Raw genomic sequence first — 14,207 nt, 5'->3', positions numbered from 1 at the left:
AAATCCCTGTCACTTAAAAATAAAGTTATGGTTTTCACATAAAATTATGAAAGCATAATTCCACAATGTAGACTAATTGCTTTTCCTGTGGAAAAAAAAAATAAAATTACTATAACTACACTATAGTTTTTCCAAAAAAGTTTTACAGCAATGAAAGAAAACACATAAAAAAAGTTTTGCTGTCTGTATGCAACACTATGGGGTCAGTTTAAAAACCCCTGTCTCCTTTTTTCTGCCTGCAATTCAAGAGAGCAAATAACTGCAGTTGTATTTTATTACTTCAATTATTTGCTGTAGCAGCTTGTGTTACATCAGTGTTTTAACCATATAATATAGCAGCCTAATGGTATTGATACCTAAGTGAGAGAAACTGTACCAACAGACAGCTTCAGGAGCAAGGCAGAGGGCAGAGTAAGAGGGCAGCTTAAAAAGGAGGCTTTATGTTAAGGTTTTCACTTCTTTAAGAGAAGACTTTTTAGCTCATTTCACTCCTCTGAATTTATGAAACCGATATTGTTAGCAATCTAGTAACTGAATTGTCCCTAAATTGGCTACTGCATGATAAACCCCCAAGGAATTAACAAGTCTTTTAAATGTCTCCAGTTGTCTATTCGCTTAGCAGATTGTTTTATTATAATCAGGATACTCACAGATCATGGATGTAATTATACGGCAAACCAACTTCTTTTTTGTCTTCACGCAGACAAACAATGCTGCCTGGTTTGGGAAGAATGACATATATGTAAATGAGAGCAAAATGTGGCCATTTTGTTTCATAACACGACAGAACCGTATCACTTGGCTCCTGGGCAGCCCCAGCCAGCCTGATCCAGCTCGCTCTTCATGAGTCCTTCATGCACCTTTTTTTTTTTTGGTGTCAGAGATGATGCATTTCAAATAACTTAAATTCTCGGGAAACAGACATTGCTATTGGAAACTGCTTTCTCATGTTTATTCTACCTTGTAAGTATGTAGGTTATTTCTTTCTATAATTCCCGCTTTACTGGTACCAGCCTCTGTCCACCAAAGCAAGCAGAGACTTCTCTTTAAGGACTTGAGTAGATCAATTTTGTGGTCAATGGTTGTTCCTCACAGTTAAGGAAATGCTAGTGTTTTGTTGGACCAGGGCCTTAAGCTTTACATGTTTGGATCAGAAATGCAAATATCCAGATTTTCTCTTAGGATTTAAAAACAAAGAACAAGCACTCATTCAGTTGCCCAGATTACGGGCCATTTACAGGTAATACTGAGGCTCTTAAAATCACCCTCCAAACCAAGGGTAAGGTGATGGGTCTTCTCTGAGATGTCTTCACTTCAGAAAACAAGAAAGTCCTCGAAAGACAGAAATGGGCTAGTCCATGCCTCTCCCCCCCATCTTCCCAGGAAAAAAAATTCCCCCAATATTTCAAACCATATGTTTAGATTTGCCAGTCCTGAACTGACACGGTGTTACGTGACATAACACACCAAAGCAGCTGCCACCAAATGGCTTTCCTGTGCCAGCAGTAACCACACAATGGTGTTGGAGGTACCACAACTTTTTGTTTACTTAGAAATGAAATAATTTTGATGAGTGTATGGTATCAGTTAGCAAGTGTTGAGTTCTTTATGGTGATACTGCTCATGTTGACTTAAATGGAAAATGGATAAGCTCAGAAATCTTTAATAAGAAAAGTTTCTTGTAGTGATGCCCTGTGGAGCCACTAGAACTAAAAATCTGTCAGCATACTTGGTAGAAACTTTGTTTCATGGTTCTCTAACTCATATGATTGAGATTAAAGTGAACAAAATCTTGGCACATAGTTTGGCAGTGGAGAAGCATTCCTCTGTTTGTGTGTAGATGTGCGTGTGTGTGAGAGACAGAGGGGCAGAGAGGAGGAAATTTAGCAGCCACTCATTCGGTGTTAAATTATCAGGTGTTACATATTTTTAATAAACCTTAGTAGAAAGATAAGATACATCCTCTTCGAATGAAAACTGCTTTCACTTAGCCTATAAACTTTTTAAACAAGCTGAGCATCTCCTCTAACCACTGAAAACAAAATCATTCAAATTCTCCAGCCCAGCTAAACTGTACGACAGTCTTGAATCTAAACAGGAAGGTGGAAGATGCTGGAAGGGTGCTCTTTAGGCATTCAGGTTTTCCTACTTTACCACTAAAACAGAGGAGCTCACAAACCACTTTATTTAGTGCCCTGATCTATGACCTGCAAGACTGTCCTCACAGCAGCGGTTACTCTCTGGTCATAAATAGCACTGATCCAGCCGTGGGGCTTTTCACACAGGAGAACTTCTGTCATCACTGAGCAAAGACACAATCTTTCTAGATATTTTGCCTGCAGTCACGATATATTGGTGTTTGAGAAGTATCTGAATTTGCACCCTAGAAATTGTTCACAATGGTTTCTTTTATTATCTGTGTTTCAGTTGCATTTGTTGTATTCTGATATGCCGTGCATTAAAAACACAAAGAGCACAGCTTACAGTGAGAGGTTGTGTTAGGAACCTTGCAACTGTCTGGGATGTCTCTATAGTAAATGTCATTAATAATTACCGGAATTTTCACCAAAGAAGGAAATTAGATATGGAAAACACTGTATGCCAACTTCACTTTTCCAAGCTTTCAGAAATACCAGAGGGTCTGTGTGAACCCTAGTAAAAGGGATGAGATTGGATTTCCACCTTCCTTACATCATTCCATGTCACAGTCAGCATTAAGATACAAAGACAACGATTCAAATCAAAATTCTTCCCGTGGCTTCAAATTTTAAAATAATTATCTTGCATGAAAATATCAAATGATACTGATATTTAGGCATTTACTTCACCCAAAATTCAGCCAACAGATATACAGTGCATGTTATTGAGAGCAACTGGATTTTTTTTCTTCTCAGAATTCAGTATTTTTCTGTATTTCTTTCATGGCTCAGTTACGTTTCAGTTACATTATTTGTATTTGATTGTGATTTTTTTTTTTTCATATTTCAAAGCAGAAAGCAATTTGTTCCATTTCAGACTAGACTGAAACAACCTCTTTTCAGGAGTTTCTGAGCAATTCATACACAAGTTTTGTGCTATTTTAATGTAGTATACCATGGTATGCATGTCAAGCCATAAAATGAAAACTATGGAATTGCTTCTGTCAAAGTAATGAAGTATGCACTAGTATCTTAAGTTTTGGTATTTATCACTCTTTGTAACCCAGTTCAGGATTTTTATGGTTTCTGTAGATATCCCAACTATATTTTTTGCCAAATGTTGCTTTGGTAATGATTCAGATTTTGCCCAAATTAAATGCAGGCAGAAAAAAAAAAAATCCACTTTTAAGTTACCTGAACTTGTTTGGGGACAGTAAATATAGTGGGAACGACAGGAAAAATAATATATATAGCTGCATAGTCCTGCAGCTAAGATGGGGAAAAAAAGTGGAAAAATATCTAAGCACGACAGGTTTCTGTCATATTAAAATTAATGTGTCCATTTTTCCACACAGTACCGCTTAATGTCACTGTTTCATAAGACTAAATACAACTTTTGCAAAACCAGGAAAATTTTCTCCCTTGTTAGACTAGAGGTTTATCACAGAAAAGAAGGTGGAAGAGCAGTCAGTGGATTCCCATGATTTTAATTATTATTGTGTCTTTAAACGTGCGCACTGGGAAAAATATTATTAAATTAAAAGTTATCTAAGTATAAGCATATACATACACACCTATGTATTATCACATTTATATGCAAAAAAGATATGCAATGCTAAGAATTCAGTAAGTCGGTGTTAGATAGCCATATGTAATACTTATCTTCCACGAGAGCCTCTGAGTTTTCCACACAGGCATGGACTGTAACACCCAAAGGTGTCTGATAGCGTGCCTTAGACTAAAGAATCTGATTTTTAAATGTTTTCTCCCACTTAAAGATAAAAAGCAAATACAGAGATAGATGCCTACAGTACGATATGAATAAGCAAAGACCTTTATCAACTGCACATGAGAGCCCGAACTCCATTTTTAGAGCTGGGTTCTGCACATTCCTTCTGTTAGAAATCCAGAACCGAGCTGGTCTTATTTCTAAGTGTAAGAAACAGATCCAGCCTTCTGTGTTATGCAACGAAACAAGTACTATCAAGTGCCTCGCTGATATTTCTTTAACCGTTGTAGAACTGTAACGGTTAAACTCTGCGTTCGTGTCCGCTCCCCAGCAATGCCCAACAGCTGTAGGAAGCGCCCACAGACGGTTAGGTAGGACCTGTTCCTGAAGACAAGAGAGATAACCTTGAAACATCTAAGATTGAACAGACCATAGCTTCAGGCTGTGAAGTAAAAAATTAATCTGTTTTAGAGAAGAGTATTGGGCCTGTCTGGACTCCTCACCTACCTCTAAAAAGCCAAGGAATGATGGAAGAAGCAGTCCTGTGACTTTCAATTTCCATCCTAAATATCCCTATTCCATCCTAAATTTCCTATCCCAGTCACCATCATTAAAAAAAAAACCCAAAAATCTCTTTGCCAAGCAAAGGCACTATAGTCCAGAAAATGCAAACTCCTTACCCATTTTGGCTGAAGATTATATGTGCCCAAATGTACAGTTCTTCCGCTTCCAACCGTTAAAAGTCCAATAAGCAGCAGTACTGGTCAGGATGGGGAGGTGACATTACTGAGGTCTAATTTAATCTCTCACTATTGTGAAAGACGGGGAAAGATTTGTCCCTACTGTGCACTAAATTCTCTTTAAAATCTGCATTGGGAGTAAGGGATGTTTGGAGAATTGTGTCTGTCCCTTGGCTTTTAACCACAGTTCCTACTGATGTCAATGGACCTGACTGAAAGTCCTATACAGTCCTAAGAGGAGACTTAGACCCCCCAAAGTGCAATTTCCCTTAGCGTTCCGATGTTGCTCAAAAAAACACAGACATGATGTCGGTGATGATGGATCCCCAAATGAAGCACAGTTTAACCAAAGTGGGAGGATTTAGCAAAATGCATAAATTTCTTGTATGCTACTGTCTGTAACAGGCAGATCTTCAGCCAGTTTAGTGAGCATAAGTTACAGCTGGCTTTTGCTGGAATTTATGCTCTTGACCCTCCTCAGTTGTATAGCCAATAGGGAGTTGTCAGGCTACATGTGTTTTTAAACTTCTTTCAGCTAAATCAGAAATCCAAAAGCAAAATACAGCTCTCAGCAGTATCATGTGGAGCTGTGACACTCCCTGGAGGGCTCGGGGTCCATAAACCAATGAATGGATTACAATAAGGCATAAATGTAGCATTTTCATCCATGACAGATATAATCTTGAGTCTGTATTTTTCATGTTACTTAACTCTTTCAGAATGTAATGTGTGACAGAAAATATCTTATAATGCACATTGCAGTAAATATCAGTCAAGTATGCTTTATTGCTGAGCTCTACATGTTTCCAGAAGTTAACAGGCACAGCTGGGATATAAGAAATGGCAATGTTGTATATATTTCTTGAACATACAAAATACCTTGGCTCTCCTCTTCCCCACCCTCCACATTACATCCCCAGCTGTTCTGATCATGTCACACAGTGGATGAGTTTTTCCATCGTCAGCTTCTCCTAAAATGATAACCTTTATTCAGGCTTTCATCCTCCCCAAAATAAACTGCATTATCCACATTGTCATCACATTCAAATCAGACTATCGCAGCATATATTGCGCGGCACAGAATAATAGAAATGGTAACTGATGGAAGGTGGTAAACTGCCTGTTGGTAGCTGTACCTAATACTCAGTGCTTTTCCTACAAATGGCTCAAATCTCTACCTGGAATTCCCTTCTGTCGATCTCCGTAGTGTCATACGGCCACGACGCCAGACAGGTAAGGATTGGGAGCTGCACATCTCTGGAGACGTGAAGCTGATTATATCCCAAGAGAGTTGCTGGTGAAGGACCATTCAGCTTTTGAAGATTCCTGATACTCCTGAAAGACCTTTTGGTCATGCAGGGAAAAAAGTATACTTGATAAAGTAGCAGAGAACCATAGAAATTCTATTTTATTTCAGGTGAATTAAGCACTGGTCAGAATGGACCTACTAGCCCATACGTGAGAAGCAGTAACTGCAGGAAATGAGAGCAACCAGGAGTGGTGAAGGAGGTATTAAAAGAGAAAGCAAACAAGCAAACAAAAAAGAAATAAGCATTCAAAAAATTAAATACTAATGTGTTACAGAGAGAGAATGGCTATTTCCAAACATTTGGTGATTTCAGATATTACACTCTGTTGCATAAAGTAAGACAATGTTATTTCCTATTAAACTGCCATTCCATTTAAACCAGCGAGCTGATGTGTGTACTTGAGGTCTGTATTTGGTAGGGATTTTTCTCCTTTAGCATAAACCTTGTTTATTTAAAAAGTGAACAAAGATGAATCAGGTGGTAAATGTATTCATGTAATCATTTTCATTAATAAGCCGTTATAAATAATAGAGGGAAGGTTTTAAGTGTATAATTTTCTGTAGCACAATTGAGATTTTTCCACATCTTCAGCAGTAAGTTAATTAGAATCACCTGCATTTTCTTGGGCGGACACCAAATGGATTGCAAACAAAAACAGATTAAAATAGCTGTAGCTCATGGCATACAGATGACAAGATTCACAAAGAGGACAATCAGGCAATGAAAACCTCCTCTTTTTCAAACATTTTTAAAGGAAATTCAGCTCTTGTGAGTCGCTGTAAAAAGACGTTTGTAAGTGTTTCGTTGAAAGACTAGAATGGCTTTGTTTCTGATCCCATGATGAGTGAAAGAAATGTTTAAGAAAGATCACTTTACAGAGAGATTCAGACTGAAATGTGATGACTGTGATTCAAGCCAAGCCAAAAATTACAGCTCAGAATTAAAGGGGATGGACGTGGCTTGGGAATCCATTTTCCCACATTCCTGAATCTCAATCATCCCAGCCAATGTTTAAAAGAAAATACAGTGGAAAGCAATGAGGTCACTTTGTTTAGCTGCAAGAAGTGGGACTATCAGAATGGCAAAAGTATATATTGGAGGTAACGGCAAAATTACAGTGAACACGCTGCATGTTCGATGGTCTCGTTCAAAACAAACAGCTTCAAAGCTGAGTTTTGTTTCTTGTTACAGGGAGCCTTCTGAGTAAGTCTCCTTGTTCCTGGGGCTTTTAAACCATAAACTTCTTGAATGTCAAAGACAGTGCAACACAATAGAGAAGAAGATGAAGGCATAGCAAGCTTGAGCTAGGCGTTGAACAGCAGCCCTGCATAGCAGTGAACTGTGAGCTAGTTTAAATTGCACTTGCTTTGTGCTGTTGCTACCCTTATTTATTTGTATATAAGTAGCTAAGTGGAAAATCTACCATCAAGTGATATGAAACAGAATAAAGTATATCATCCATCATATTCACTTGTTACTTATTCTCAGTATGTAATGCTCATATTCAGTATTGTAATTGCTTCCATTAAACAGTTTCTACAGGGTCTTGAAAACAGTAAGATCTTAGTCAAGCTTTTCTCCTTTCATTGCGTCTTGAAGTTATTACTGCAAGAAAAAATGAGATTCACTTTTTAGGTAGGAATGCCCCTCATCTTCTTGATATTATTGCAGTCAAACACAGAATTATTTCTTGTTAGCTAATTTCCTAAAGAGATTCACCAAACCTCATGTCAGACACCTCCTATAGAGTCTTTCTTAGTTTTTAAGAACTAGCACAATTTCTCCTCTCTTTTCTTTCCCCCATTATCTCTGCCATTACTAAATTCTGATGCAGTGTTAGATTTCTACTAAGATAAAATAAAGAAAACCTTGAATTCAGGCTTGTCTGTCACAGGTCCTGCAGCTGGGCAGTGCTGGTTGTGAATCCAGTATCTGCAAATCATGTGAAAAGTTACAATGGATAGGACATCTCTCCATCCTCTCTTTAATACAAAGCAATGAAGTATATATTTTATGTTTCATTTTATTTCTTTCGATATCAAGTACAGTGCTCTACTGGAGATCCTATTTGTAGCATGTGAAGAGGTGCATTCTCTTCCTTGCTTCTGTCTGATATTCCTCTTTCTATAGTTCAAGGGATCACATCAGTTCTCTTTGCTATAGCACTGAACTGAGAGATCATGTTTGGCTAATTATCTAAAATAACCCTCAAGCCCTTTGCAAGGTACATCCAGAGTGTTGGATGTACCCTGTGTTTCTCCATATGAAAACTCATTTTACCAGACTGTGACCATTTAAGGTGGCAGTTCAGATGTTCTGTAACTTTACCTGTCCTCACCATTATTTAATATCTCCCTGATCTTTGTGTCATCTGCTTCCTTTGCCAACAGAGATTTTTTTTTTTCTCATTGTCCACATCTCTGATACAGGTATTAGATGGCACTGGACTGAGAGCTCCACTCTTGCGAGCTCTGCCCGTTATGACCTTGTCAACTGATAGCTCCCGTTAACTACCACATTTTGAGGTCTGTCACTGAGCCAGTTTTTAATCCATGTAATATATGCCCTGTTAATTCCATAAAATGCAAGTGCTTTAATCAAAATGTCATGTGGTACTAAGTCAAAAGCCTCATGGAAATCCAAACATACTATTTCAACACCATTGCCTTTATCAACCAGACCTGTCAAAAATCCAATCCTATCAAAAAATGCAACAAGTTTGCTAGACAAGGCCTCGATTTCCATGAAACTATGCTGGTTGGGATTAATTATATTTTGCTATGAATTATTTGTTCATAGAGTCCTGAATTAATTATTTAAGTAGACTGTCTGGGACTGAGGTCAGTCTAGCCAGTCTTCAAGCGCATCCCTCTTACTGCTTTTACAATATCAGAATAACTCTTCTGCCACTCTTTCCAGCATTAGTAATTTCCAAATATTTCTCTATATTTTATTTACAAATGAGAAACACGTGTATATCATGAGCACTGACAAGTGAAAACTGATTTTTTTACAACAGTGATTATCTGTTTGTCCTTCAGACTGGCTTCCGATATCACCCACTGTTTGGTCTCCTAGGTTTGTTTATACTTGTCTATCTGGTAGAACTACCTAACATGACATTTTTATGGCACCCACTTCCACAGTAGCTGAGTATCTTCTCTGGACTAGGGATGGGACCTGGTTTCATATCAGTTAGCTGGGATATTGTTTTCAGCCTCACAAATGTGATCCTTTGATGGGAGGAGTACAAGAAGCGGGTAGTTCTGACGATCAAGAGAGAAGATTTTTTCCAGCAGAGCAAATCCTGGTGTCAGCCTCCGGCCCTGCTCCAGGAGCTTTAGGGCATGCCTAACCCCACCCAACACCACACCAAAAAGCAGAATAGAGATGTCAGCATCACGGAAAACCATGCTGAGTGCAGATAGTCTTACCTTCAGAAGGAGCTGGTGCTTGTTTCAACCCCAGCTGATCAAGCCATGTACCAAGTTTGCTGGTTCAAGTATCTTCAGCTCGCACCACCTCTGCACCACGCCTCATTTTACATCCACGTGTCCCTTGCTTGCGGTTAATGCCTCTATGTTTTTTTCTCTCTGTGGTGTAACTCAAATTTGTTTCATTGTTCTTGTAATTTTCAATGCTGATTTCCATGACGTCAGGCAAAAATTTTTTTTGCTTCCACATTGACTTGAAACTCTAGGTACCTTTTGTAAGCCATCCAGATACGGTACTTTTAGTGTTGAATTTTAAGGTGTCAGGTTTATTCTTTTCTACTCTTCGTGATTTTCCTTCTACTGGCATACAAATATTGATCCTTTTGTGAAACTTTTTGTTGCACATTGTTTTGTTGGGTTTTCCTCATCCAACACATTATCTTGGCATTGGTATATTTGCTGCATTCACACATTTCTGCTCCTTTAAATGCCTTCATGCCTCACTTTTGTGCCCTTAGTAAACTTTTAAGAAATTGTTTCTAAATCAGGTATTTATGGTAAGATGCATATGAAAACAGGAGGAAAGAATTATAGTTTTAGGGAGAACATACCCTGATAATGACCTCTTAAATATTTGTAAAGATAGCCCTGGGCATCTGAGCCCACAAAATAGTTTATAATACAACAGCTTGATTACATAATGATACTTTAGTTTTAAAACGTATGATCTTTCTGTTTATGGGAAGGCATAATAGGCTCCTTTGAAATACAATATTTTTGCCCTGAACATAACTGATTTTAAATGAAAGGACTAACTAAAGAATGCCTTTCTTCAAGTTTGTACTTCACTTTGTTGTTGAATCCAGCACGATGGTTTCTTTTACAAAACTCCTACCAGGCCTGGGGACCACACCTATTTCAGGATACATTAATTGCGAAAGTTTCATGGGTTTCTATGCAGGAAGTTACCTACTACCATTTAAAATGGTATGTTTCAAATTCTAAATCTTGTTAAAAAACAGAGAGAGAAATTTCTGTATACCACCCTTCCTCCCCCCTCCTCCCCGCACATAGAGAATTTCCTTTTATATTCAGTTTGAAGATATTGTCAAATATAGATTAAGCTTAGACAGAATGCAATGTGATTTGAGAGAGGGATTTGTTCTGTGCAACAGAAAGAAATTAATGAGAACATTCAAGGCAGTTCATAAAGCATCGGAACTACCTCAACCCGTATCAAAGTCTAATATTTTAGAATGTATGTTTGGATACATATATCACCTAACTCTAATTTTTTCCTGTATTTTTAATTTTTCTCTGCACTACCTGGTTCCAGCTCACACTGCTACTGGAGCTGACACTGACCTTCATTCATGGTCATTACCCTTTTGGCTAGAAGCAGGAGTGCAAGTTCTTAAAAAAGTGTTCTAACATCTTCTGTGCAGTTATGCAGAGCGCATATAATATTTATTATTGTTCATGAGTCTCAACCAAGCCTGAGTTCAGTTGCCTTTTAACTTTCTCATCAGGAGTACCTGTATGATTTTTTTAATAAAAGTAGTTAAAATTTGCCTATAGTTTGGCAGATAAACTGATGTATTATTGAATAAGTTCTTTTCCTACATTTCTTATACCTTTATAAAATTTAAGGTGGAAATACTGAAGTCTTTATCATGCTTTTGCAAGTCACTTCTAATTGTGGATCCATCCTGTCTTAGGTTCCTCATTAAAACAAACAGAAGCAAAGTTGGAGATTGGGATATAAAGCAAATAAAATACTTGTTCTCCTCTAGGGCAAAACCCAGCGATTCTTTACCGATAAACCCCACTCCAAAACACAAGAAGGTCACCCTAGAGTGAACAACAATTGGACTTCATTACAATGAATAGTTTTTTCTGAAATGTTCTTTACCGCTACAGTTAAACACCAGCACCAGATAGGAAATTCTGCAAGGCTTTTGTTTCATCTTGTTCCCTAAGTATTTATAGCCTGCGTGAAGAAACACTGACAGCAGTGCAGTGATGTTTTTATTCTTGATAGAGATGCCCTTAAAAGTGAATTTACTTTGAAAATTTTTCACAGTATCCCGATATTAGAAATATAAAGACATATCGCGCTCTCTCTTTCTCTCTCTTTCTCTTTTACGCCCAATTGGATTTCCAAAATAAGTTGTTAACAATCCAGCTAAGATAATGTGGTCGTGAAAAGGATGTCCAAATCCACCAATTTACATTGGTTTGGTTTGGCTTAACTTTCAAAGTTCTTGGAGCAGAAAGTTGATGGCACGTGAACACTATAATTGGCTTGATATTCTTGGATTTTTAAAAATTTTTTTCTCTCTGCCATATTGTATGGCGTCCAAATGAAATGTTAATCAGAACTCATTTCTGGACCAAAGTAAATTTATAACAATAATAATGCACTTGTATATTCCAGATCATTTTGCAAGATGTAATATCCACCAATTTACAACACAGTTTTTCATTTTCACTCAAGCTGGATAATTTATGTAGGTTCCAAACCGATGCTATTAATGTGAGACACAGCTATTTCACACAACATGACATGTATTGCTTTCACTTCCATATATCCAAAAAGGTTAAGAACCAAACTGAGTTAGATCCAAACAAAAGTTCACATTCTGGTTTGGGGCCTGTTTGTTTGTTTGTTTGTTTGTTTTATTTTCCCTCTTTACTTTCTGCTTTAGACTTCAATTTACATGGTGCAGTTCTTAATCCCTTACCACAAGAGTCCCACATTCCCATGTTGGGAATTACTCTTGCTCTCTACTCTCCCTTTACTAAAACAGAATGAGACTCTTCAGATTTAGGATAGAATTGCATTACTTAAACATTTTAGTAATTTCCATTTGCTCATATGTTATACATCCAGTAGATGGATAACTTCCAAGTGTTCTTGATTACCAAATTCTTTTTGATTTCTCTTAAATAAACTTTTTCTTTATCCCTCTGTAACCAAAGGGGATCTTCCTGAAATGAATCATCACTCTCGGTATTATGTTGCAGGACACCCACAGGTGCAGGGTAGAAAATTGTCTAATAAAAGACATAGATAGCCAGTTTATAATACGGAATTTTATTCATTTTTAAAAGAGATTATTTAATGTAAACAAAATCAGGATGTTCCTAGCAGGATAGACAGAAAATAAGAACTGTATTTTGTAGAGAGGGAAAACAAACACGCAAACAAACAAAAGACTTTATTTTGTTTCAATCTGCATCAAAAGGAAAAGTAAATCTTTTATAACGTTTCAAGACCAGTGAGGAATACCTCCAAGCAGCTGAATCCACTGGCTATGGCACTCATCTGCCAAGGCATGATGCAAGTAGCCTCGAAATAAGGACTCGAACCTCAGCTCTTTCCTATTTAAATGTTATTACAACTGGGTTTCTGGGCTTTTGGACTTATTTTCACTCTCTGCTATAGTTTCAGTTTTTCCTTTTTCCTCACCTTGAATTGCATAAAAAACCTTCCCCTAGATACATTTTTAGGAACTATTTTCCTGAAAATTTTTGGGTTTGACAAATTAGCGTTTTCCAAGAGAAAAGCTTTCTCTGAAATTGCTTGCCAAGAGCTAATTAAAAAGTGTTCCAAATCATGAGTAGCCTTAAAAAAACCCCAGGTTTGTGTAGATTCTCTTAGCTTCTTATGTACTTGCAAGTTTTAAACGTGAAATGACAGCATACAGTTTAGTGTTTTCAGTTTTTAAGCATGCAGATTCGGTCGTTGTTTCACAATAGCTAATTCTCCCGGGAACAGGGAGCAGTTCCCATGTGCTTTGAAATGCTACAGCTATGCAACCCGGGCTGGAAGTGCTATTTTAAACAGTCATATCAGCAGAGCTTGCTGTAGGAGATAATATGTCACAAAAGGGAGTATGACATCTAGTTTCACCTAGAAGATAAACCTTGAGTAGATATGCAGGGAGAAACAAGACTGTCAGGTTGTCCTTGAAAAGAATGGCCTGTATTAATGAAGAAATGTACTCCAGGGCATATGCTATTTGGGATATTTAATTTCATCTTCAAACTTGTCTGATCTGCTATGAAGAATATAGTAGAGAAATGGTAGTTGCGTGTAGCCTCATGCACGTCATGATTTCAGAGTGGGCATCTCACTGCTTTATTTGCAGAAAGGTCACAGCCTCAGAAATTCGCGTTTGAAAAACCCAGGCCCCAGACTGAGCCGTTTCCCCGGCACCGTTCATACGAACCCCCCACATTTAAGCAGGGCTTGCGTAGCATCGTGCGTATCCCAAGCAGCCCTCCTCTACAAGCACCAGAGCTAATTCACTCTTCCTTTCCCGTCACACTCAAATACCCTTGCAGAACCGTATTCTGCTGACAGAATTACAAGATAATTATAGTTAGGTGGTTTGTATTCACTTAAGTTAATCTACCACTTTTATTTTTCATTGTTGTTTTAATCAGGCAGGAGGCACTTCAGTTGCTGTCAGGTGGATTATTTCTCAGTCGTTCACTACGCTGCTCTTCTTCATACTTGTTAGGGTGCTTCTGGCTTCCCGACAGACGTACAAAGAAAAATACTTATATGATCTAAAATGAAATATGTGTTTCTCTTTCAGGTCTAGATGTTGATGGAATATACAGAGTTAGCGGCAATCTGGCAACAATACAGAAGTTACGATTTGTTGTCAATCAGGGTAAGTGATTCCTCCACCCTGGTAATGTTTTGTTTAGTACTTAACTGTCTCAGATGACAGTATTTCAGAATCTGCTATACATTAGTGGCATAGAATGATGAGCCGTGTTTTGGAAAAGAGAGGAAAAGGAAGGTAGAAAGATATTGCACAGAGGGAAATGTCAGCTAGGAG

General features: G+C 37.8%; 1 protein-coding gene across 2 annotated transcripts in view; it reads left to right on the top strand.

The window, feature by feature from the left end:
- Positions 1-14,207, top strand: part of ARHGAP15 (Rho GTPase activating protein 15) — a 333,198-nt gene that overhangs the window by 211,025 nt on the left and 107,966 nt on the right. For both annotated transcript variants that reach the window (XM_054830636.1, XM_054830637.1), the window contains one exon: positions 13,959-14,036. In XM_054830636.1, the coding sequence (XP_054686611.1) occupies positions 13,959-14,036 (78 nt within the window). The remainder of the gene's footprint in view (positions 1-13,958; positions 14,037-14,207) is intronic.

This window comes from Grus americana, chromosome 6, assembly GCF_028858705.1.
Source record: "Grus americana isolate bGruAme1 chromosome 6, bGruAme1.mat, whole genome shotgun sequence".
NCBI lineage: Eukaryota > Metazoa > Chordata > Aves > Gruiformes > Gruidae > Grus > Grus americana.
This window is presented reverse-complemented; position numbering and strand designations above follow the sequence as displayed.